General features: G+C 34.6%; 1 protein-coding gene across 4 annotated transcripts in view; it reads right to left on the reverse strand.

The window, feature by feature from the left end:
* Window positions 1–8,302: 8,302 nt before the first annotated feature.
* The window catches only part of LOC110115729 (rho GDP-dissociation inhibitor 1), a 42,273-nt gene continuing 24,681 nt past the window's right edge, over window positions 8,303–25,894 (reverse strand). For all 4 annotated transcript variants that reach the window (XM_020849060.2, XM_020849061.2, XM_028693489.1 and 1 more), the window contains exon 6: window positions 8,303–8,669. In XM_020849060.2, coding sequence (XP_020704719.1) covers window positions 8,571–8,669 — 99 coding nt within the window. In that variant the 3' untranslated portion in view covers window positions 8,303–8,570. The remainder of the gene's footprint in view (window positions 8,670–25,894) is intronic.

The following is a 25,894-nucleotide window of genomic DNA, read 5'->3' on the forward strand; positions in this document are numbered from 1 at the left end:
TTCTCTGATATACAGTCTGTAACCCAACGGTTTTTGCATTTTTTGTCTCCTCTCTACCTCTCCATATATATGTATGAAACGGTATGATTAGTAATAGTGAAAATATAACTTGCTACAGTAAAATCTGTTTCTTCTCCTCAGCTTTCCTTTCTTCCTATTCATTACAGGTTTATTTGCCTGTGTAAACTTTCACTCACGTACTCTCAAACTTTGTTGATTTTCTACTTGGTTCTCTCACTCTAACCTGCTAAACCCGTTACTATGATCAGGTTAAGCCCAACATCAAAATTAAATTAAAAAAAAAAACACTTAAAAAAATAATACTTAGAATACAATAAACTTATAATATGCTAAACCAAACTACCCATCTCCTACCTCTTTGCCTAACTAAATTAATATAACCAATTAATATATTAGAATAAATAAGAATTAACAATTCAACTCCAGAAAACAAACAATATTTTAAACATAAGATTAATATTTAACAAATCCCTCCGTCCTAAATTAAAATCGAGGTAACCATAAAATTATGAAAAATAATATTTAAAGTTTTAAAAACTTGATGAAATGATCCTGTCGCCTGACGCAGAACTGTTGGTGGTCCGCCATGATCGATATAACAATGGCCAAATATTGCTGAGACGATCGATATAACACACCTATCCCAATAAAATAAAGTTGATTACTGGATCAAATCAAATTAGCAGCATCACCCAGGAAATTATTGTGCTAAGAATAAGCATCATTATCAGCTCAAAATGTGTACGCACGTTTTGGGATTTTGGGCAATATTGGTCAAATAATTATGCGCACATATAGCTTTATTAATCTCAATTGTATAAATTTTTAATTATGTTCTCATATAACATTTGCTGTTACCAAAAAAAAAAAAGGTTCAAGACTTAGGTGTAGGCATGATGCAAAATTATACTTTTGTCCAAAATATTATCCCACTAAAATTTCTCATATTCTCTCTTCTTTATTTTTACCTTTGACTCAAATTTGCTTCTTCTTTTTTAGGGATCTATAATTTTTATTGGAAAATATTTAACAACTAAAGATAATTTGTAAACCTAATGTTTAATCAACAATGATAAAAAGGTTTAGCTTTTTTTCACAAAAAAAAAAAGGATCTAGCATGCTTGAAGGAGTGATGAGTGTGGAGATGAATATTTATGCTACAGAGTGTCTTGTAAAATGGTCTCCTATAGAGCAATCATCCTAAATGTTATGTCACTTTTTAAGTAGAATAACAATTTTGAAGACTGTGCCACTAAGATGATCAATGGAATCATTAATTGATTCTCATACATTGCTTCTCTTTTCCGAACTCTCTTATTCATATGCATCACTCCATCCATAAAATTATTTCTCCGACGCTCTCCAACAAAGAGTCATACCTTTTTGAGCTGAGCATCATGGACATAACAATCGTCTTTTAACTGACAATGCACTGAGCATAGCCCTTCAATGCTTGCTTGATGGAAATTGTATAGGCTCATCCTCCTCCAAGATTCTATGTGCAAATTATGGGCTAACACACAAGAAAGTTAGTCTCTCCCAACCATGTCACCTGCATTGAGTCCAAAACCACTTTTCTAACAATTGGTGATATAGTGAAGTGTTAGCAACCCTTCAGTATATTTAAAGAAGATATGTTTTTGTAGTTTTCCACCAATCCTAGGTGAACATTATCAATATCTCAAACTTTAAGTGATGATTTATAGAATGATTTTCCAATAACTCAAGGTAATTGAAGAATTAACATGTTTTTGTGAATATTTCATAAGAACCCAACAAGTCCCTTAGCCAAATATAAGTATAGCTCACTTCCTCCAGAAAATATCAACATACTTAACTAAAGTCAAATGATACTCAATTTTGGTTGATCTAAGTATATAGTTTGAATTCATCACCTATCTTGGATAAGATTTTTCCTTAAATTTCAAGAATAGTGACTATCAACTCAAGGTCAATTCAAACTTTATTTTTCAATATGATGTCTTCTTATCCCAAGATTATTTCACACTTAATTTTTGAAGATAGTGACTGGATAACTAAAGCTACATCTACTCTTAATCTTTAACACCTATCACTTCATATTATAACTATTGAAGGAGACAAAACTAATATTTTCAATCATCCAACCATTACAAGCAAATAAAGAGAAGAATGAAAGAAAGGAAGAGGGAAGTAGAAGCAATATAATCTTATTCTTTGTATTTTGCTCTCATCTTCACAAATAGTGATTATGTTAATTCTTAATGATAAACATATAAAAGTTGGATTATTATCTTCATTCGTATTAAGTGTATAATATCTCTAATTACATTTTTGAAATCTTAGTAGAATGCTTAATATATGTGCATCCATGGATGTTGATGAATCTCACCAAACAACATAAACTCATATATCGTATGCCTTAGATATTTGACGTGGTTATTCTCCCATCTTCATTAATTTTTTCTCAAAGTTTTATATATCTCTATCCTAATAATTAATATCCAAGCTTTTCTCTAAGATGTTTTTTTATTTTATTATTTGAGCAAGGATGATGAGAATATTAAAATTGAGAAGATTGATGGCCATAACTTTGAGTTTTAAAGATTTAAATAAAAGACTATCTATATCAAAGAAAACTTTATAAACCACTAAAAGCATAAAGATTGTAGTTAGTCAATTAGGAAGAGTTAGAGTTGATGAACATACAAATTGATGTTGAACATCAAGTAGATTATGATGACCCTATCACTACATTAAGATTTAGAAATCAAGATGAGACCAAGGGCTATGTTGGCCCCTACTATAAAATTTAAATAGAAGGTTCAAATTAAGGACTAATGGAGAATCATTAACCATACAGTCTTAAGAAAGTCTTGATATGGAAACACACACAAATATAATGATGATTAAAGTTTAAAATTTTGAAAAAATTTTAATGTAAAATTTTGATCTTAATTTTTAATCTTTTGCCCAAGTGGGAAGCTCTTAAGTGCATTATGATTCTTGTAAATTAGTATTAGAGTCATTTTAGATGGAAAATGGATAACTACCCATGTCGGGAGAATATCTAATTAAAGAGATTTCAATTTACTTCATTTTTTTACTTCTTAATGTTTGGTTTCTCCCCTTTTTTCAGTTTAAGTTTTTAAACTTAATGTAATAGTTTAAATAACAATGGAACAAATGAAAAATATTGGTTTGATATTTAGAATAAAATAAATAAAATCTCTAGGGTAAGAGATTGGAGGCCGACCCTCTCCTTTTGGTATTTGGGGGAATATTTAAGTATCTTTCTTATGCTAATTGATCTTGAGAGAAAATAAACCACATGGTTTTGAAGCTCCTATTTTTGTAAAAAAATCCTTCATAGAGATTACCTTACCATTTCAAAAGAAGAAATGATATTCATAATGGATTCAAAAAGAAAATTAGGGTTTTAAAAATTACCATCTTCATTATCAAACACAACATAAATAATATCATGTTATCTCTAAAGACCAAAATGATATTTTTTAATGGCTTTCAAAGAAAAAATTAGAGTTTTGAAAAATATCCTTGATCCAAAAGTTATTTATCGTATCTTAGGCATAAGATAAGGTTTTATTTAATAAGGAGTTATAGGTTCTCAATAAAGGCAAACTCTAATGGTCAATTATAACTCAAGATATGCTAATCTCCTCAGAAGACCCTCACTTAAATTATTGTAAAATATTTCTAAGATTTTAACATTCAAGACAAGGATTAAATTTTGGATTTAAAGGAGATTGGTTTAAAAGTTAAGTAGTTCATTCTAGAGGTCAAAGGATGGAAAGTAAGGAGCACTAGGATTCTAAGAAGCTCGGAAGTAGCTCCAGCCTATCTTATATCGAGCTTTATAATTTTGATATTAAAGTATATTATTTAAGTTGATATTTTATTAAAATTTTAAGACTTACATTCATAATCAAAAGATTAAAATAATATCCAGCAAGTCAGGATTTATGATATAAAAATATATGTCGAATCCTGGAACTAAAATGAACACCATAATTTAGTAGAGCTCGAACCTAGTCTAACAAGATGTAATAGTAAGGTGGAGTTTATATCTTTAACTCCATAAAGAGTTTAGGAAAGCACAATCCTTCTAGAATTACAACCTAACCTAGAGTGGAAAGCTAGCAAAACCCACTTAAATGATTTAAAATCATTTAGTTAGCCTTATGAAATGCAAGACAGGGTAAGGTGTTGTTTAATTAAGAATTTGGGACTAACATATAGAAATCCTCAAAATGGTCTCATCCTTATGAATGGTTCTAATGTTTTTACTTTAAATGTAATTAGACTTATTTTTGTAGTTGGTTATTAATGCAAATTATGATAATTATATAAAAAAATTATTAAAATTTTGAAATTTTTAAAAAGTTCACTATTTTCTAAGCCGTCTAAGTATAGAAATTTGGTTATATCACTTCAATATTTGACTATAACATAGCCGAATTTTTCCTTTGTTGTCAATCATGTATGTCAACATATGCATGCCTCGCAAAATCAACATTATACTATGTTGAAGCGCATTCTATATTTTCTTAAGGGCACATTGCACCTTGGTCTATATGTAACGAAAGGCTCCTTATCCTTACAAGCATTAGTTGCGCCGACTGGGAAAGTGATTCTCGATCAATATCGCAAATCTACAATAGGATATTGTATCTTTTTGGGCTCAACTCTTATTCCATGGGCTACCAAAAAGCATGCTACCATCCCAAGATCTTCTAATGAGGCTGAATATCATGCTCTCACAATAGTAGTAATTTACATATCTAGCTTCGTCGGCTACTTCTAAAATTTCAAATCGCTCTACCACATCCCACACCTATATATTGTGATAATATATCAATCATTGCTTTATCTTATAATAATATTTTTCATGCAATAATAAAGCATATAGACAATGATTTATTTTTTTTGAGCAGATTCATTTCATGCACTCAGCGCTAACAATGAGTTTGCTGAAAGATGATAAAAAATATGCATATCTCGATGATGATAAAGACTTTCGTTTGGGATTTTTTTTTTATTGTTATTTAAAGCAGTTTTTTATTATAAAAATTTTAATTTTTTACTAAAAAACAGCTTTAAGAAACAATAAAAAAGTCGTCCCAAATAAAGCCAAAGACTCTCCTGGGTTTAATGGTCGAATCAAATGCAGCAATAGGATGAATCAGACATTTGAATTACAATAAACTGCAAGAATGTAGCAGGTGAGACTTCCAGCTGTTGGCAATTTGCTTGAAAGCAACATACTCACCTGCTACTGCAAATAAAATAATTCAAATAGCAGTTTAAGAAAATTGTAAGAAGTAAACAAATGATGAACTTTATGAAGTTAATTTTATTTTAACATGCTTAAGAAAAAAATTAATCAAAATAAATTATTTTATTGGGTTGAAGAGAAATTTTAAAGGTATTTATATACATATAATTAAATTCTTATATGTTTGCATGTCTCATATCTAAATATTTATTTTATTTTTTATATAAAACTCAAATTTTGAAATCATATTAAAATATCAGTAAAATTAAATTATGCAAGCTAAAATATATTTTTTCATCTATATACTTTAATATGATTTACATGTTAAATAATATATACATATAAAGATTCAGAATTATATATATATATATATATATGCATAAAAATGTTATTGTACGTACATAAATCTCCAATTTTCTCATTCAAAATTTTAATTATGTTTTTCTTTTTATTTTTCTATTGAAGTGGTTATTAGTTATAAAAAAACAAACAATCAAAATTTTAAATTAATTTTATTAGTTATACTAAGCACCAAATATAAAAAGCAAATGAAACCAAATGAAACCTTCCAAACTATTGTTTGTCATTTTCTCAAACATTTGGTGAGTTGTCTCTATGCAAATATTTGCATGCTTCAACACCAATTGAGCTGGATACCCACTGCGATTGCTTTAACGGAAGGTAAGAAACTAAGAACATACACAAAGACTTAAGCTTCATTTGGGGCGGCTACCTTAATATTTTTTAAAGTAATTTTTTAGTACAAAATTTTCTTAATAAGAAATTTGTATAATTCGATCTATAAATTTTTCTACTATAAACTTGTTTTAAAAAGAAGTAGAAAAGCCGTCCCAAACAAAGACTTAGGCTTCATTTGGAACAACTACTTTGCTGTTTTAAAAAAACGGCTTTTTAGTAAAAAAATTTCTTGAGTTAAAAATTTTTGCACAAAAAAGCTGTCCCAAAGGAAGCCTAAGGTTTTGTTTGTGACATCTTTTTACAATTTTATAAAGTAGTTTCTTAATAAAAATTTTTTGAATTTGAAATTTTTGTACTAGAAAGCTACTTTATAAAACAATTAAAAAACTGCCCCAAATGAAATCTTAAAGTTCGTTTGGGATGACATTCTTACTACTTCTTAAAGCAGCATTTTAGTATAAAAATTTTAAGTTCAAGAAATTTTTTTAGTAAAAAGTTGCTTTAAAAAGTAGTAAGATAACTATCCAAATGAAACCTTAGGGTCTCTTTGGTTAAATAAACACTACACTGCTCTTTTTTCTAATTGCATACTTCTAATTTTTGTATGTTGTCACGGAAATCTCGTCCAATCTCTGATCTAGCCAGGTATAAATTGCTGTAGACAACGTTGCTTCATCGATACGTCAAAACTATTTTCTTTGTTCGATCTCATAACTCTTCTGATCATAATAGAGAATCAAATTCTTGTTTTATGCCCACCCTTAATTTTATAGAGGTTTAATGTAAGGAATGGGACTAACTGTTTCAATAACATCTAAACCAACATCATTTGGCTGTGAGACAATAAAACAAAAGGTAGTAATAATGATTGATGGCAATTGGCAGCAGATGATGCACGTCAAATGAAGATGGATATAGCTGTTGAACTCTCCGAGTTTAAAAATTCTCTTCTCTAATCTTTTTTGTAAGAAAATCAAGACATTTCATTAATCAAACACTTGATGTTGATCAGTATCGATCATTAGATAGGTTTTTAGAGTTTACAATACCTAAATTATGTCAAATTTTGATAATCTTGAGCTTTTTTAGATTTTTCTCACCAAGACAATCACTTTAAATACAATCATGTAAGATTCAAAGATATTTAGGATTCGTTTGGGACGGCTTTCTTACTGCTTCTTAAAACAACTTTCTAATGCAGAAGTTAAAATTTTTGTACTCAAAAGTTGCTTTAAGAAGCAATAAAAAAGCCTCCAAATAACTTTTCAAAATTTTCAACCATATTACTTCAAGAAGATTGTTTTATGTTTATTTGGATTGAGGATACATAGCACTCATTACCTTATTATGCAATTCCATCTTCTTTTGTATAACAAAGAAGAGCAGCTCATTATGACTCTTAGCCTTCATTTGGGACGAATTTTTTTATTACCATATAAAACATATTTCGAATAAAAAAAAATTTAAATTATAATTTTTTATGCTAAAAAAGTGCTTTATAAAACAATAAAAAAGTCATCCCAAACAAAACTTTAATCTACATAGTAAAACTATTTTAGTTGAATTAATACCCCAGTTATTTTTATCCTTTGAGAATTTTCCACATAAAAGAAACTGTACAACAATTTCATGTACAGCTAAAAGACGGTAGGCTAAACAGATGTGTCAAAATAGATTTGTTGGGAATATGGCTGTCATCAGTTTACAAGGCTTTTTGGGTTAAAGAAATGACTATATTGACTTAAGCAAATCTAACATTGAATTTTCCATTTTCCTTAGATCAAATTACAATAGTTTTTTGAATATTTGTGATTCAGATTCAGATTCATCATCATCGACAAGGATCACACTGATCAAATAATTACAAAAAGCAATCAAAGTTAAACCTATCTTTGTTGCAGCACAGGAACCCATTACAAGCGAGGAACAATTACATGGAGAATGAGATCAACCAAGAAAACTCCCACTCTCTCCAACAATCTCGCTCTTGGCCAAACCTCTTAACCACAACCCTAGCCACCTGGTTCTTGCCCAATCTCCATCACCAAAAATCTTAATCCCTACTAGCCGTTGCCCCCCCCTCCCAAAAACAAAAATAAGGCTTCGTTTGAGACAACTTTATTATTGCTTTTAAAACAATTTTATAGTATTAAAATTTTTTAATTCGAAAAATTTTTGTAATAAAAAATTGTTTTAGAAAGCAGAAAGAAAGTTGTCCCAAACGAGGTCTAAATTTAACCAACCCTGTCCACTGTCCAATTCTTGGAGCTTCACGATGTCTCACAAAGACTGAAAATCAATGCTGACTGAGAGATAAAAAGCATTCATTTATGTGAAAATGTCAATTTGGTTTCTGTGCAGTGATAATGATTCAAATACAAAGAAGCTAAAAACTGCTGAATGAGGTGAAATAAAGTCGAAATAGTCAAAATATTCATAAGAAGATTTGCATCTTGTTAGGAAAAATTAAATTAAATATATCAAATTAAAAGGAACGGTTTTAACAGTAAATGCTTGGATCTCTCTGCCGATGCCAGTTTTCTGGTAAATTTATGAAGAATAAATAGGCTCAGGCTCAAGCACCCTGCAAAGGAGCTACTATTGATGGCCAATCTCTACGGATGTCAAAAGTGTAGTTAATCTCCAAGTAGCATTTCTCATCATCGTCAATGAACTGACACAAAATAAAGTTATTCTTAAATTTGGCAAAAATAAATAAATGATAGTGTAGTGTTAAGAGCATATTTCTGAGCTGTTTATTAACTAAAGACACCCACTCATGCAATGCACCACAAAGAGCACAAAACACTATTTATTATGGCTTTGTTTGTTGGTTTGAAGGAATTGAAAGAGAAGAAATGAATTCTCTCTCAACTGTTACCAATCTAGTCACTAAATATACATGTCCCAATTGAATTTCTCAATACAGAAAACAGTGGCAAATGAGTAAATGAAACGCATGGTCCAAACAAATACTCTATTATTATTATACACCTAGTAAAGACAATAGATAGATGATCTTCTTTTGATGATCTCAAATATATTATTGGGGGTAATAATATTTTAATTAACTATTAAGATTGATAAGATGCAATTATCACAAGGGTGAAAATGAATAAAATGAAGGACATGATCTGGAGACCATAAAAAGCTATGAAGACATACTCAAGATAAAGATTAAAAATCTTGTATTAAGTTTTCATTTGGGGCGGCTTTCTTACTGCTTCTTAAAGCAGCTTTCTAGTAGAAAAAAATTTATTTTTTTTACTAAAAAGCTGCTTTAAGCAATAAGAAAGCCATCCCAAACGAAGCCTAAGTATTTTAGTTTTGTAATTTTTCTTTTAAACTTATTTTTTAAGATTATGTAATTACACATTGTCATAATTCATGGCTCATTATGAAACTTGTTCTTAGGAAACCTCCAAAATAAATTTGGAATCTTATGTTAGTCTTATAGCCTTCTGTTGACAACTGTAAGCTGTAGTTTTATTTTAGACTCCTGGAATATCAAACAAATGATCTTGATAGTGCATATGATTTATGAATCACATATAGCTGGGAAATTATACATATGATGGTACATATATTTTTTGACAACTATGAACCATTGGGGGAAAGCTATACACGCTCATTTTAGTAATAATTATAACCACCAAAGTCGATTTGATGCACCATTTATCAAGATAATCAAAATTGCATCATACATATGGCTGTTAAATCACACTTATGATCAGAACAAATTTCCTATAATTTTCACCTAATATTGTACATATAATTGGCAAGAACTTGAGTTTAACATTTGACTTGCCATTTTTTTTTTGGAATTTGATTTTAATAGGAACCACAAAGAGACTTACCCCTTTCCATAACCATTAGTTAGTGAGAAAATTTCCCTGTTATTTTTCATTCACCATATTCAAAACTTCCTTTCTTCAGCTTATTTGCCTTCCAGCCATATTTTAGAGCAAAGAAAGAGAAAGAGCAGTCATAGTAAGATCATTTGTGCAAGATGATGTGGAGGAATAAATCATTATTCAATGACCAAAGCATTGTAAGAAAGTTATTTTTTATTTATAATTTTGGATTTTTGGCTTTAGATTTTTGTTTTGGAAGGCTCCATTGTTTTTGTTTTCATTATAATTTTTGTAATTATTAAAATTCATTTACATTGTAATTGTTGTACTAGATAGTACTCACCCGTAAAGTGAGTGATACGGTGTGAAAATTTTCCATCGACTTGAGAAGTGAAGAGGTTTGGATTGCACTTACAAGTTGCTAGCAAAATCATAATTTGGATGCTGAATAAAAATGGATATCAACCAATTGGGTTTGAACCACATAAAATTATTTGAGTTATTTTCTTAAACATTTATTTGCATGTGATTGCAATTTTACTGTATTTCTATTAGATTTCATTTCATCTAAATTTTAAAGAAATCAATTCGCCCACTAGTGTGTCATAACCCTTCAATTAATATCAGATCGAACTTAGGATCGATATTTAGTTTAGCCACCAAGAGTTAATCCACATAACACAACTTTCTTTGATCCTCCTCACACAAATCACTATTTGTAGATAACATAACTTTTAATTATTGAAAGAATAGAATAAGTAAATTTCTTAGAGAATAGGGTACTTTTCTATTTAATATGCATACTTTTGAATATAAGCCTTCAATTAAGTTTGTTGATGGTTTTAAGACCAAGAAATCATTTTTGGAATGTATTCAATCCATCATAGATTTGGGGACAAGCTTAATCCAAGGCTATAAGTAATTTGTATTGTGCATTAAAATCAGATAACATGAGATTCTCTAAGATGGAGTCAGCCAAAGTCATTTGAGATAAGTTAATCATTGCATAAAAAGGGATCAATGTGGCTCATGTTTCAGACATAAATTAGTCACTACATTTGTTTGATTAATTTCATATGAGAAGTAGTGAATATATTTCAGATATGCATATAATATCTATGAAAATTGCAAATTCTTTACAACCCACCCATCAGTAGTACAGAGGAATGTAGATGCATTTCATAATATGGAATGATGTTTGCCAAAGTAGTGGGATCTGAAAGTAAAAGCTACTATTAAATTAAAGGACTTTATATGTATGTATGTATGCATGTACTTCATTAATTGATTGGTTCTTTGATAGTGCATGAGCAGTAATAGCGATATGAGAAAATGAAAAGCCATTCCACAAGAAAAGGAAGGCAAGGGTATGATGTTTCATGTTTATGAATCCAGAGGACAAGATGGTTATGATCTCTAATTATTAAATTATCAAGGATAACACTTAAGGAAAAAATAGCAAAGTTACGAAATTCAAATCTTTAACGCATAAGAAAAAAAGCCCTTGGTGGGAGAAAAATAAAGTTAAAATGTTTAAAAGTGTAAAAATTTGAGACGCATATAATGAGATTGCCTAGATGTCGTAGAAGGCCATAAGGAGAAGGAGAAAAAAGAAAGAAAATGAGTAAAAATGTAAGAAGAAAAAAAAAACCGTGGACAAACTTTGGGAGCAAATCAAGTTCACCATCAATTGAAAAGTAGGCGTCAAAACATTGCCCATTGGTTAGAGAAGAAAGCAACATGTGCTTTAGATATTTTTTTTATGAAGAGTTTGATAATGCTTTCAATGTTATCAATTAAAAAAATATAAGAAGCTTAAGAAAAAATCTTTATGTAAAATGAACAAAAAATTTTAGATAGAAATTTTTATAATTTGGAAGAATGTGATAGTTTGAAATAGAAAAAAAAATTATTTGCATGACTGCTCTTTACTTGCATTAAAATTTGAAAACGAAAACTTTTAATAAAAGCAAAGCCTAAATTTGTTTTGAAATTACATGCAAGCACAAATACTCCACATTGAGGAAAGCATGCTAAGAATCATACATCATTCACAATCACATCAATCCAATCACCAAACTTGGATTTTTGTTATTCAAAAAGAAATTTTTGGTGCAATTATCCTGTGTTAGACATGAACAAATATCATAATTGAAAATAACATCAAAGAATAAATTATTGGCCTAGGAATTATTAGCAAGAATTACACAATCATTGATAAAATCCTCATAGTTAACGTTCTAAAGTATAGTCTAACTAGCATTAGTTAATTACGTGATAGAGATTATGAAGATAAATTTGATTCATCACTTTATTTAGTTAGAAATAATGGCATGTTAATATTGTTGATCATAGTTATAATATCATCGTATGGCTAATATAGACAAAAAATGTTATACTTATTTGCTTAATACTTAGCATAAATGATGCTAGTCTTTGGCAAGAGGCTATGTTATAAAAGTATGCACACTAAAAAAAATATTTCTAAATCAGATCTTATTGGTTGATCAAATATTGATTGTCATTTTGCTCATTTATGTGATACTTGTGTACATGTGGGGGCTCCGAAAATTCACACCCCGACCTACCCGTTGCTTTTCAGGGGAGTTTTAACGGGTTAAGTTCCAAGGTAAATTTTGGAAAGGCAGATTAGGTTTGTAGAAAAGACACTACCTAGAGATTTAGCACTCATTTTGAAAGGACTTTATGATCTGAGTTCTTGTTTCCTATAGGCACAATCCCCTATAGTTAATTACCCCTCCCAATAAAGAGAGAGAACTTTCGATTAAGGCTAGTCTTCAATCAGATACGTAGTATCCTTCATATAGTAACAGTAGGGGTTAGATGTTTAGTAATTTGATATTTAAAATTGGAAATGCATCATCTTGCACTTAAAGTAGATAGTGGGGGAATGGATGATGGGTCCGATCAAGATCCCATGGTTCCATCATCCCGGGCCATTGTGGTCTCTGGTCTACTTAGTCAGAGAAGGTAGTCAACCCAACCTGACAGAAGGATCCTTGTCGGTAGCCATGGGTTGCTTTGTCCAAGGGTACCTTGTAGACCAGGGATGGATGTCTATCTAAGGGGACAAATTTGAATACACATTGGCTAACAAAGGTCTTTGTGTCCTATTGATTTATATATCAAAGATTTGATGCCACTAGAGAGCATACAGGCTCTAGCCATGACCGTAATTTAGTGATGACATTTGACGACAAAATCACCTAGTTCAGAGGGCCCCGATCATAACCATTTACATGTGATGCCATTTGGCGACAAAATTACTGGTTAGAGAACATGTGCCACGTCCTTACTGACCGGAGGTTATTTGAGAATGAATCATAGAGATATTCTCGACCACACATTAGCTCTTTGTGAGCTAAAGTTATTTTCAATTCGTCCACCCGGCAAACTATTGCGTGGGGTTGATGGATTTTACTTTAAGCATTTAATGGTTTATTTTAAATTTTAAATATTTCAAATTTTGATATTTTTGGAAATTTGAGTTTTCATGAGTATTTGGGTGAAATTTTGAGTATTTGAAATTAACCCCTTTGGTAGAGATCTACTTTCAACATGGCTATAATCAGGTGATTTTGAAATCACTTCAAATGTTCATATTTTTATAAGTTTGGGAGGCATTTGAATATTTAGAATTGACCTCTCCGATTTAGATCTACGTTCAACATGGTCATCATTGGGGTATTTATAGGGAATTGCTCTTTGTCTGTTGAATCTTGTCGATTTTGTATGCTTGCCGATAGAGGATTGGGTTTGTCGTTAGCTTTATATTTTTGTTAATGGATTTTTTTTGTTATAGACCTTGAAGGCTTAATATGAACATATAAAATAGATATTCCGGTCGACACCTTGACCGTATATCTAATTGATAATTTGAACAGTATCAACTCATATCTACCCATATAGAAGGATCGGGATCGAATTAGGGTTTATTTATTGACCCGCGTAACATCCCTAGACATTACGTTGGGGCCCTTGTGGGTATATAACTGCATGTGCATTTCTTGTGTATATGTGTATACATATTGTGGTGCATGTGTGTGTGAGTATTGTCAGGAATATTTGAAGCTGCTCGGTTACTCAGGCAACCCTCCTTTGAATGCAACGTTCTATTTGGAAGTTCGTACACGCTTTCTATCCACTTATATACAGGTTGCGGATCCGAGGATAGCACATTATGTATTAATGCGTGGCGTAACTTGTGGATTGAGCTATTTGCTGCTTTGTACAGGTTGATTGTCCTGCACTACTTGTTACTTTCTACAAGTAGTTTTTTGTGCACTAATGAATCTCCTGCTATTGCAGAAGCTCGTAGGAACTTACACTTATGAATATTTTTTATAATTGCTTGAGGATAGCACATTATGTACATAATATATCTCCTACGATGGTTCGTAGGTATTTAAATTTGCTGCATATCACCCTTCCTGCTTGCAATGGATCAACGTATTTTGCTTAAGGCTGAATGTTAGTTGATTATGAGTTTGTTGCAACATTTATTGGATATCTCTTATCATCATTTATGAACAGTTCAGCGTGTATATCCATGCTCATAGATGACCTTCATTACTAGCATGTCATCTTCTAGCATCTGTTATGAATAATGTCATTGTGAATGCCTTAGATTTTTTGTTGGTTGTAAAATTGAATGTACTTGTTTTATACTAGAGTTGCTAACGGTAGAAGCACCCTGGAATTTGCTGGATATCACCCGGTGTTCGCTTACAGATAGCATTCAGTGTGTACGACGGGTCTTCTTCTGCTACAACAGCTTGTAGAAGTGTTTGTATTTGCTGGAGATCGTACATCTTCACTTGCAAAAACGATGATGTATTCATTTTCATGTTTTTGTTAATTACTGATTGAGCTATATAGTCCTCATCATCCATTTCTTAGTGTGTTGATTGTTGGGTGGGTTGTATGCATCATTGATTTCCCCACACATATTATCTCCAACTCGCCACATTCACTTGTGTGTTGGTTTCCTTATGTTTATACGAGACCGGTGTCAAAGGGGTGTGGTGAAAGTCTTTTTTGTTATGGAACAATAGTCTGTCTCATTGGCTTTAGACTTTTAAGAGCTTTGAAACAAGTTCTTTGTTGCTAGCCCTTTCGTTTGAAGTTTCTAAATGAAGAGAAAGAACTCTCTTTTTAGAATAAGATCTAGTACTCTTTCATTGTTCGTGTCTTTCTTCTTGCTTGGCCCATTTGAAGTTTCATTTCCTCAATAATCTCAATTCTTCTTACGAGCCAATTCAAGTGCTTTACGAAAAGTGTTCATAGTTGGCAAGTTATATTTATTTGCATATTGATAACTGATTTGTCACATTCACTTGCACCTCGGTCCTTCAATTTTCCTAGGAGGCTAACATACTATCCGCATATATTTTGTATTTACTTGTGGACGATCTGTTGTACACATACTGAGCTTTATGTAGTAGCTCATAGGAGCTTGCATCTGCAGTCTATCCTCCACCTTTGCTTGTAGGAGAGGTTGGTGTTTTTGTTGTATATTGGTCTTCTTTACTTTTGGACAATGTGTTGCATTCGTATGAAAGAGTCAGCATAGCCATTGCATGTTGACCCTCATCGTTCACATAGAACTGTTATAATACTCCTCAAGTGGTTGACATTGACTGTAAGGATGCCAAAGTATTCACCATTAACCTTATCATATGAATTGATCAGCGGACGTTTTATATCTCTTGCACATTGGCTCTTGGTATTGTAAAGAACTATGATGCATTTGTTTACAACTACACAACATCGACGGTATTCAAGTTCCAATCATCTTATGATTCAATTTATGGATTTGGTTTCCTTTCATTCTATTTCTAATTTCGAAATTCTTTATTCTTATTGATGTTTAATTTTAATATCAAATTCATATTGTTAAATTCAAATTTAGGTTCAGATTATTTGGGTCTAATTTCTTGTTATTTTTTCGATGTCCCCTTATTCATCTCATTTGATGTTCAAATCAAATGCAAGTCTTAAGTCCCTTATTGTTCAATATGTGTATCTAGTTCATTGTCATTGAGTTCAAGTCCTCTGTAACTGTTCATTCAAGTTTGAATTCAATGTTTGCAAGTTCAATTAATGTTCAATCGAGTTAAAGTCCAAGTCCATGTCCCCTGTTCACCAGAATTTTCGACAGCCTCCCGGCGTCTACCCTGTTTAGGGGAAGCTAAGGGAAATTGGGCCATCCCATCACGCTACAAGAGCATGTATGGTAGGTGTCGGATGACCTCAAGGCCGTACATCTTCAATCACATCACGCTATAAGAGCGTGTATGGGGGCTTTAAAGTACCTATTTGAAAAACACAGTCGACTCTCCCCGCCATGCTACAAGAGCATGTTGTGGGATCCAAAAATTCAGCCCCGGCCTCCGCCCAACTGTTACTTTTTCTTTTGCGAGGGAGTTTTAACGGATTTAAGTTTCGGGGTAAATTTTGGAAGGCAGATGAGTTTGTAGATAAAACACTACCTAGAGATTTCGCCCTTATTTTGTGAGGACCTTATGATATTAGTTCTGGTTTCCTATAAGCGCAAGCCCCTATAATTAATTATCCCTCCCGATCACGAGAGACAACTTTCGATTAAGGATAGTCGTCAATGAATACATCATACCCTTAGACCCGTGATATCCGATATATAATAGCAGCATGGGTTTAGAATTTGAGAATTTGGAAAGTTTGGATATTGGAGGTTCAAGGTTTAATACTTAAAATAGAAATTTTCGCCATCTTGCACTTAAAGCGGATAGTGGGGGAATGTATGATGGACCGATCAAGATCCCATGGTTCCGTCATCCTGGGCCATCGTTGTCCCTGGTCTACTTAATCAGAGGAGGTAGTCGACCTGACCTGACAAAAGGAACCTTGTCGGCAGTTATGGGTTGCTTCGTTCAAGGGAACCTTGTAGACCTAGGAGGAATACTTGTCTAAGGGGACAAATTTGAATCCACCTTAGCTAACAGAGGGCTTTGTGCCCTATCGATCATATCATATTGATTCATATCTCAAGGATTTGATGCCAATAAAGAATGTATTGGCTCTGGCCATAACCGGTATTTTGTGGTGCCATTTGGCGGAAAAACCACTCGGTTCAGAAGGCCACGGGTCATAACTGTTTATCCTGCGGTGCCATTTGGCGGCAAAATCGCTGGTTATAGGACACGTACCACGTCCTTATTGGCAGGAGATTATTTGCCAATGGATTCTACTGATATTTTCGACGAGGCATTAACTCTTTGTGAGCTGAAGTAGATTTTAATTTGTCCACCCCTACAAACTGTTGCGGATGGTGGATTGATTTTGCTTTAAGTGTTTGATAATTGAATTTCAATTTTAAATATCTTGGAATTGAGATTTTTTAAGATTTTAAATTTTGGTGGAATTTTGGAGATATTTGTGAACCCCTCCGGTTGAGATAAGCATTCAACACGGTCATCATCAGGGTGTTTGGGGTCATTCATTTTAAAATATTTGCATTTTGTGGATGAGCCTTGTCAACTATGTTGAGCTGTCAACAGAGGATCGAGTTTCTCAGGCTTCATGCCTTTGTTTGTGAATTTTTTTTTGTTAAAGGCCTAATATGAATGTATAAAATAAATATTCCTGTCAACTTCGTGACCACATATTTATCCGATGGTTTGAACCCTGTCTACTCCTATTTATATGCTTAGGAGGATCAGGTTTCGTAGGCTTTATGTCTCTGTTTGTGAATTTGCTCTGTTAAAAGCATTGAAGGCCTAATATGATGTAGAAAATAAATATTCCGATCAACTTCGTGACTGCATATTTATCTGATATTTCGAACCTTATCTACTCCTATTTACCAGCTTAACAAGATCGGGTTTCGTAGGCTTTGTGCCGCTGCTTGTGAATTTTCTTGATTATGGGCCTTGAAGGCCTAATATGAATATATTAAAACAAATACACCGGTCCCCACAACTATGTATTTGTTTGAAGGTTCAAACCCTGTCGACTCCTATTGATCCGTATAGAAGGATCATGCTCGAATTTGAATTCACTTATTGACCCGCACAGCATCTCTAAGTGTCACGTGTGTACCAATAACACGCTCGCCGAGGACAATGCAGGTCGAGATTGTATTTTCCCCTTTAGTGTACCTATGTGTTTACAAACTATAGGGCACATGCAGGGGTACTTTGAAATATTTTAGTTGTGCGGGTAATTGCAGTTTGAATGCACACAACATTTCATTTCAGAGCTTATACACGCCTTCTGTCCTCTTATATGATTGTTGCTGATCCGGTGGCAGCGTGTTGTAGATTGTAGACGTCATCTGTCTGCTTGTATAAGTGTTGCAGATCCGGTGGTGACGTATTGTAGATTGTAGACGCCTTCTGTCTGCTTATATAAGTGTTGCATATTCGGTGGCGACGTTGTCTGGTTGTCATGAGGCATCTCATAATCTTGATGTTGACTCCCCCTTTCTCATTCACTGGAGAGGTCTTTCTAGACTTTGAAGTCAATGGCCGCTGATTTGGAAAGAACACCTTTTAAGATCATCGGTATAATAGACTTGTCATTTCCAGTGTTTGTGAATGCCAGAGCTGTTTTCTCCCTAATGGTAGAACCAAAAAGAAACTTTGAAACATCAGAAAGTTTAGTTTTAATTTGTTCAAACATCCCTTCCATTCTGCCAAGGGGGTGTCCTTTTTCGTACATCGAGTTGCCTTTATACCCGACATAATTTGCAGCATCTCAATTACCGTTATTGTGGGTGACATCTGTACTTGTTCCCACAGTGGTTCATTGTACCTACGATATATCCATTGTTGTTATCCACAAGAGGCTCGTATTCATTTACAGGAACTCGTTATATCCACTACGACCTCCTAGAAATGTTCGTAGGAGAGCCATTTACACTAGTATCATATCCACCTTTCATCAATCTTAGGTGGTTTGGCGTACTTGCTTGCAAGGATGGATATTCTACTATCAATTGATAATATTGCCATTTCAATCTACAGGCAATGTTGTTAGCGTTGGAGGTTTCAACAATGCGTGTAGGGAACACTCATGCATTTTGAAACCATTCGTTGATCTTGCAGGTATGATGCACCTAATCTCGTAGAGACTGTTGTAAGAGTCCAGGATATTCTTTGTTTGTATGCATTGAGGTCTTGTAGCGTTCTTGCTTGTATCTCGATGTTGGTTACGAGGATATTGCAATATCTTTCCAACAAGAGCTTGCGGGTGTTTGTATCATCGCACTTTAGCCACATTTGTTTACAAGGATCAATGTATCTCATCTAACATTGAGTCACTATTGGCCATACAAATGTTCTTGTAGTTTGAGTTCCCTCGTTGTCCAACTCAAGTACTCGCTTGATTTCAAATTGTTCAAGTAATTAATGTTTAAGTCTAGAGTACAAGTTCACATTGTCTTGTTTAATTCATCTCATTTTCAAATTGAGTTCAAGTTTGAATTCACTCGAGTCCGAGTTAGGTGCACAAGTTCACAGGTCCCTTGTATTCAATCCAATTCGAGTTCAAAGTACATGTTCAAATGCTTGTTCAGAGTCTTCTGAAGTCCTTGCAACTTCAACTGAATACTCAAATTGATTTGAATTTTGGTTTCAGTTTGATTTTATTTCATTTGGGTTTGACCTTTATAAATCATTTAAATTTTGTTCAGGTTTAGGTCCACAAGTCCACTATTCATTTGAGTCCAAGTTCTATGCTTTCAGTTCAAGTACGAGTCCTCTGTTGTCCTTCATATTGTTGCTTAAATGATGTCTTCAAATTGCTCAAGTCTTGTGTACTTCAGTGAAAATTTCGACAGCACCCCGGCATATCCCCGTTTGGGGGAAATGTTGGGGAGCTGGGCCTTCTCACCACGCTACTCGAGCGTGTATGGTAGGTGTCCTTAGACACCGCGGTTGTACATCTTTTCATCCCATCATGTTACAAGAGCGTGTATGGGGCCTTCTACGGTACCCGTACAAGAACAGTAGTGGCTCTCCCCACCACGCTATAAGAGCGTGTATAGGGCTTACCCACCTCGCCATATACGTCGCATTGGGCTCCCTCCTACCGTGCTACTAGAGCGCGTATAGGTGGTTTTCCAGTCCACCGCAAACATCGAAAATGGGATTTGGAACATTATACCTTGCGTAGCAGTCGTCGGCGGTGCTAATATTAAGGTCGAGGCAAAAGAAGGTTTCGTGGTACTCAAGGTCGTCTCCACCACGCTACAAGAGCGTGTATAGGGCTTCCCCACCTCGTCATATGCGTCACACCAGGCTCCCTCCTACCATGCTACAAGAGGGCGTATAGTGGTTCTCGGATCTATCACAAATGCCAAGAATAGGATTTTAGAACATTATACCTTTTGTAGCAGTCGTAGGCGATGCTGAAGTCGTGGTCGAGGATTTTCCCCACCACGCTACAAGAGCATGTGTAGGGCTTACCCGCCTCGTCACACCTGTCGCACCAGATTCCCCCCCACCGTGCTACAAGAACGCGTATAGGGGATTCACTAGCGCGTCATGCACATCAAGGGCGAGATTTAAAACTGAACCAAAAGGGATCCCCTCTCACCTCTTCTTTTTCTTTCCTTCTTTTTCTTCTATTCCCCTCCTTTTTTGTAATTAATCATATTAATAAAAAATTAATTATAATTACTAATAATTAACTCTAATTAAAGATAATTAATTATAATTAATAATGATTAATTATAATTAATTATAAATAATAATAGATAATTAAGATTAAAAATAATTAAATATAAACAATTAAAATTAATGATGATTAATCAAAATTTGAGTTAATAAATTATAATTAATTCATACCTAGTCATTATTAAAAATAATTAGAATTAATTAAGATTAATAATGATTGATTATTATTATTAATGCTAATTAATCATTATCACTCGGGGCTAAGAATGTCAAAGTAGAGATCTAAAGATATATTTTATGATAACAAAATTGTCAAAAGCATTAAAAAAACCTTGCCTCTCAAAATTCAGCCTTCTATCCAAATTCATCAAATCAGATATCATACTATTTGCATTGACATATATATTAGTAATACTACAAAAGTAAAAAATTGTAACTATGAAAGCATCAAGCACAAAGCTGACAAAAGTAATCACAAGATCATTTATGTACAGAGAAAATGTAAAAGATTTCACCGGATTCATAACCTTAAAAAATAGATTTAATAGAATAAGCTTAATTGTATCATGAGCAAAACTTATGGCATTTACACTTATAAAAAGCTATTCGAATATGAAATGGAGTATTGATGCATATTTCCATAGCACACAATTATAACTTTTAAACCTGCTCTAATAGTCAAGCAACATGACTTCAAAACGGCAAATAAAATAGAATAACAAAAATGGGAGTGTCATGGTGATAATGATTAATTAAGATTAATAATAACTAATCATTATTAAAAATAATTAATTTAGAATTAATTAAGATTAATAGTAATTGAATATCATTAATGCTAATTAATTGAAAGTGATTATAATTAATTAAAATTGATAATAACAAATCATTATTAAAAATAATTAACTTAGAGTTAATTAAGATTAATAATGATTTATTATTATTAACCTTAACTAACCAAAATTGATTGTGACTACCTGAATCAACTTAAGGAATTTATGTTTGACTTTAAACAGAAGCTTGCTTTGAGCAGAACTCAAATCAAATTTAAAATAACTGCCCTCAAATGGAATTTGTTAAATCTCATAACTCAAAAGAGCTCTTTCGAATCTGCTTTGAATCAAATTTTCTGAAATCAGATTTGAGCACCGTTAGTTCTCATGGCAGTTAAACCTTCAGCTTTCTCTTATGCAACACAGATCTATAGGATTTGCTCAGAGAGCACGTGAATAAATAAGTAAATAAAAAGAAATAAAACAAAACAAAACAAAACAAAAAAACTAACTTTACAGTGAGAAATCTTTTGTTAATTGTTGTTTCTCCCAATCAAAATGATATAACGCCCGATCCCGCTAGAAAGGAACGTCGTCGAAGGAACGGGTCTACAAGCGTCTTGGAATGATGTGCCTAAAGCTTATAGCTTTGGTGGTTTGGTTCGACGAGGTTAAACGCAAGAGTTGATTAGGTGGAGGCAACGAAGTAGAGAGCTGCGGTTTGAGGCCGATAAGAGCTTCGGCACAGTAGCCGGGTTCGACAAGGAAAAGAAACGTGGATTTTGGCTGTTGAGTTGGAGTGGAGACATATGAAAGATCGGACCGGGCAGCGAGTTTGTCTGGAGGTTGGAGGGCTTCGTGAATCGACTCAGAAAAGCAACACAAGTGGGTGGGGTTTCAGCAAGAATAGCTCTCGTTTTGCACGAACTGAAGAATGACGGATCATCCCCATTCAATCAGTTTAAGGTCTTTTTTATCCTTTCATGCTACGATCGTGCTTCCTCTTTAATTGACGACAAGCAAATCCCAAGAATCGTGGGCAAGGGACGAATGAACATTGTGCAAGGTTCACCGGAGTTGTGGCTGGACGTCCTATTAATGGTGAGGTATTGTAGCGCATTAATATAATTTTGGAATGTTGCATTGATTTTGATTTTTTTTAATGATAAATATTATTATTACACTCTGATGATAATAATACTTATTATTATTAATAAAATATCATAGAGTTAAAATATGAATTCCTGCATTGATATTTTCGCTATTTCCTCGATGTTCCTGTCGGGTTGCATTGATTTTGCTTGCGTAATTTTCCTTGAGCAAATTTATAGTCCCTTTTGAATGTTGACAATGCTCTGAATGCAACGATAAAGTCCATTTTTATGTTCAGAGGTCATTTGGTTGACGTCGCACATTATTTTTGTCACCGATTTTGCTCTTTTCATGTGCGTATTTGCTATGTGGGTCAACAAATGCTCCCCCAACAAAAATAGTGTGCGTTTAGAGCACGCCGTGTTTGTTGTGTTGCTATTGGTTGCCGTTAATAATTTTTTTCATACATATAGCCTTTCTTACCACTGGTTTCCAACGTATTTTTACTCTATTTTATACAGGAAATGTTTGGTTGGCGACGATCTGATGATGTCACTCCTGACGAGCCTAGTGAGGCCACCATTTGGGAGGTCGTTGATAGACATGATCCTTGGGGTATTGCTGACATTCGTGACAGACTTGAGCAACACGAGGATATGTTGCGGGGCCACGACATTTTTCGCAGTTTCTTCTCACGTTCTCCCCTACTTTCGGTTTTCTCGCCAGACTCCATAGCATTTGATAATCCTGCTGAGTGGGTCACTAATATCATATTGCAGAGTTGGAAGTACAACCACGTGGACAGTACCATTGATCATATCAGTTGGGGCATATGTGATATTTTACAGCCTGCAGCATACACTCTTGAGCCTGTAGGACGGTCGAGGTTATTGAGTCACTGCCAGCTGCATTCGAAGACATTAGAGTGGCCACGTGACTCTTCAGTTGGGCAGACACAGAGTCCTGTTAATGGGTACGTTTGTTGGTGCATATATGTGCTGAAGGCTCACAGATATACCCTTCAGGAGGCTGGCATTTATGAGGCTGTATATGCCTCTTTATTTGACTTCGGACGAATTCTTTCTTCTTGGGCCCACGGATTGGTGGAGTTTTGGGATAGTGGCAGCAATACTTGTTGGGCAGGGCCAGAAGAGCTAACAGTGACACTTTCAGATCTACATGCAGTGTCAGGATTATCCATTCTTGGAGACCATTTTGAGGAGTGTATTTCTCCTGACGTGGAGCTATTTTGTAGGGTACCTTCAGCAGATGGGAGCAGGAGGGGTAGATTAGTTTTGCCAGACGTTTACCCAGCTCTCCTTCGGCATTACCGTTAGGTGTATAGATCTTCTAGTCTGTCGATGCGCTCCAGAGCCGCCATGCTGGTGGATACTTGGGTTCGTAGCTTTCTTCAGGACAGTTGTTTTTCTACGACTGTCGCATCATTATATGACCCTTTTGAGCTTAGCCTACGACCAAGAGTTTTGCTGTCAGAGGAGACTGCAGAGCCTTCTTCGGTTGGTTATAGGTCCCTTACATTGCCAGGCATTGATGAGGATTGACTTTTGGCAGAATTCTTAGCTACGTGGTTGTGCACGTTTGTTCTCCCACTTAGGGTGGAATCTGTACATTGTAGTATTTTCCTAACAGCCAATCAGCTTTCTCAGGGGTGACACCTTTCTTTAGCTCCATCAGTGCTTGCTAGGATTTTCAGAACTCCTCATGTAGCTTTTGAAGCGAGTTCACTTGAGCTACGAGATCTAGTTTTACCGTGGCATTACCTGTACGGTTAAGCCCATCTACACATCAGAGGTGCTTCTTCTTGCCTAGAGTGCCCTCAATACTTCTTGGAGAGGAGATACCCGACAGTCATATAGTTGGAACAGGCTACATCTACTTTGGAGTAAAAGGGAGTACGACTTTTCTTCTTCGCTCCACACCTAGTTGTGGACCGTTTCGCTGTGGTTCATTAGTCAGATGTTGTTGGCTTGTCATCCTACCTGAGAGAGCAAGTTATTACTAACAGACTTGACGGACACGGGAGATGTACTTTGTTACATAGTAGGAGCACTTTGAGAGCAGCTGAGTACTTTGCCAGCATGCGCCTAGTCTAGCTATGCTATCGTTCTGGCAACACTGTAATATTGGAGGAATATCAGCCAAACAGAGTTGCTCGTAAGTTTGTCTTCTCACAGGCTATAGCGTATGACAGACGGCCGCTTATTCCTGGGGTGGCAGATACTAGACAAATGGACAGCGTTCCTTTAGATGCTCGATTCTATGCGGCTTCTGCAGTATGGTTGCATTTACTGAGATTTGGTACTGGTTCTACTTTCCGCATAGCTCCTCCCCATAGTCAGACTGGTGTCAGATACATACACTTAACTTGGGTACGACTTTCTTTCAACCCGTTTCTGGAGCGTGGTGCCCGGACATACGAGCATAGAGTGCGAAATTTGGGATTACCAAGGGAACAGAGATCCTCACGAGGCTCTTCACGGACCAGCGATGATAGAGGTAAGTCATTTACTAATTTCCCCTTTTTCCTCATATGTGCATTTCATTTGTTGATTGGTAATTTAAATTTGCATATTCTTTTAACTTCGATATAGAGAGCCATGATGATCGACACACGCCATCGAGGGTACTGCACCTTCTCCTGTTAGGGCACGAGCTACAGATTTCGAGCCGCACCGTTCCGAGGCACCTCGATCTTCTCGAAAGCGTTCAAGTTCCCAGCATGCTGAGCCTTCTCGTACTTCTGTAAATCAAATAACCAGTCCTATGCCAGAGCACTTTTTGACTCCCGAGGAGGTATCAGTAGGCCCTCGGATGTCTATGGATGCATCATTTCTCTTCAGGGGTTCTATGGAGGACATTCATGGTTCTAGGATGTCATATTTTATTGGATATAGTGCACCAGACCCCTTTTTAGAGTTCAATTTTCAGATGAACCTGTATGGGTCATTCTGGCCTGGAGAGACAACCAGGGCTGGTGTACCTTCGCCTCTAGAGCCTCTAGATATGTCGTCGTACACACCTACTGTCTTGGACCTAGTACCAGTTGTTACAACACCTTTCCCTAAGGCTCTTCCTGGTGACCCTGCTAGCAACTTCTCAGAGACTCATCCTAGTGATGTTGCTAGCTCCTCAGGTATACTGTTATTATATTTTAACTTCAAATTTCACTCAAATTTTTATTAGTCTTTTCTCATGTTTATTGCTTTTGGGTTTCTTATAGTGCCCGCAGGAGCGGATTATACATCGAAGATTCATTGCCACGCTCCTGTAGCTTCTGACCCTTGGAATAGAGACATGTACGACCATTGTACGCATTTTTTACAGGACCTGATAGCCCGAGTGGATCCTGGATCACCTAATTCCCTGGGGCAGTTCACTTCTACAGCAAATTACACCCTTGGCTTGTTGGCACAGCTTGGTTTAGAGACCTCAGAGATGCAGTACTGGTAGACCTTATGCAAAGAGGCTGAGTTTTACATCTGG

This window comes from Dendrobium catenatum, unplaced genomic scaffold (genome assembly GCF_001605985.2).
Source record: "Dendrobium catenatum unplaced genomic scaffold, ASM160598v2 fragScaff_scaffold_306, whole genome shotgun sequence".
Lineage (NCBI taxonomy): Eukaryota > Viridiplantae > Streptophyta > Magnoliopsida > Asparagales > Orchidaceae > Dendrobium > Dendrobium catenatum.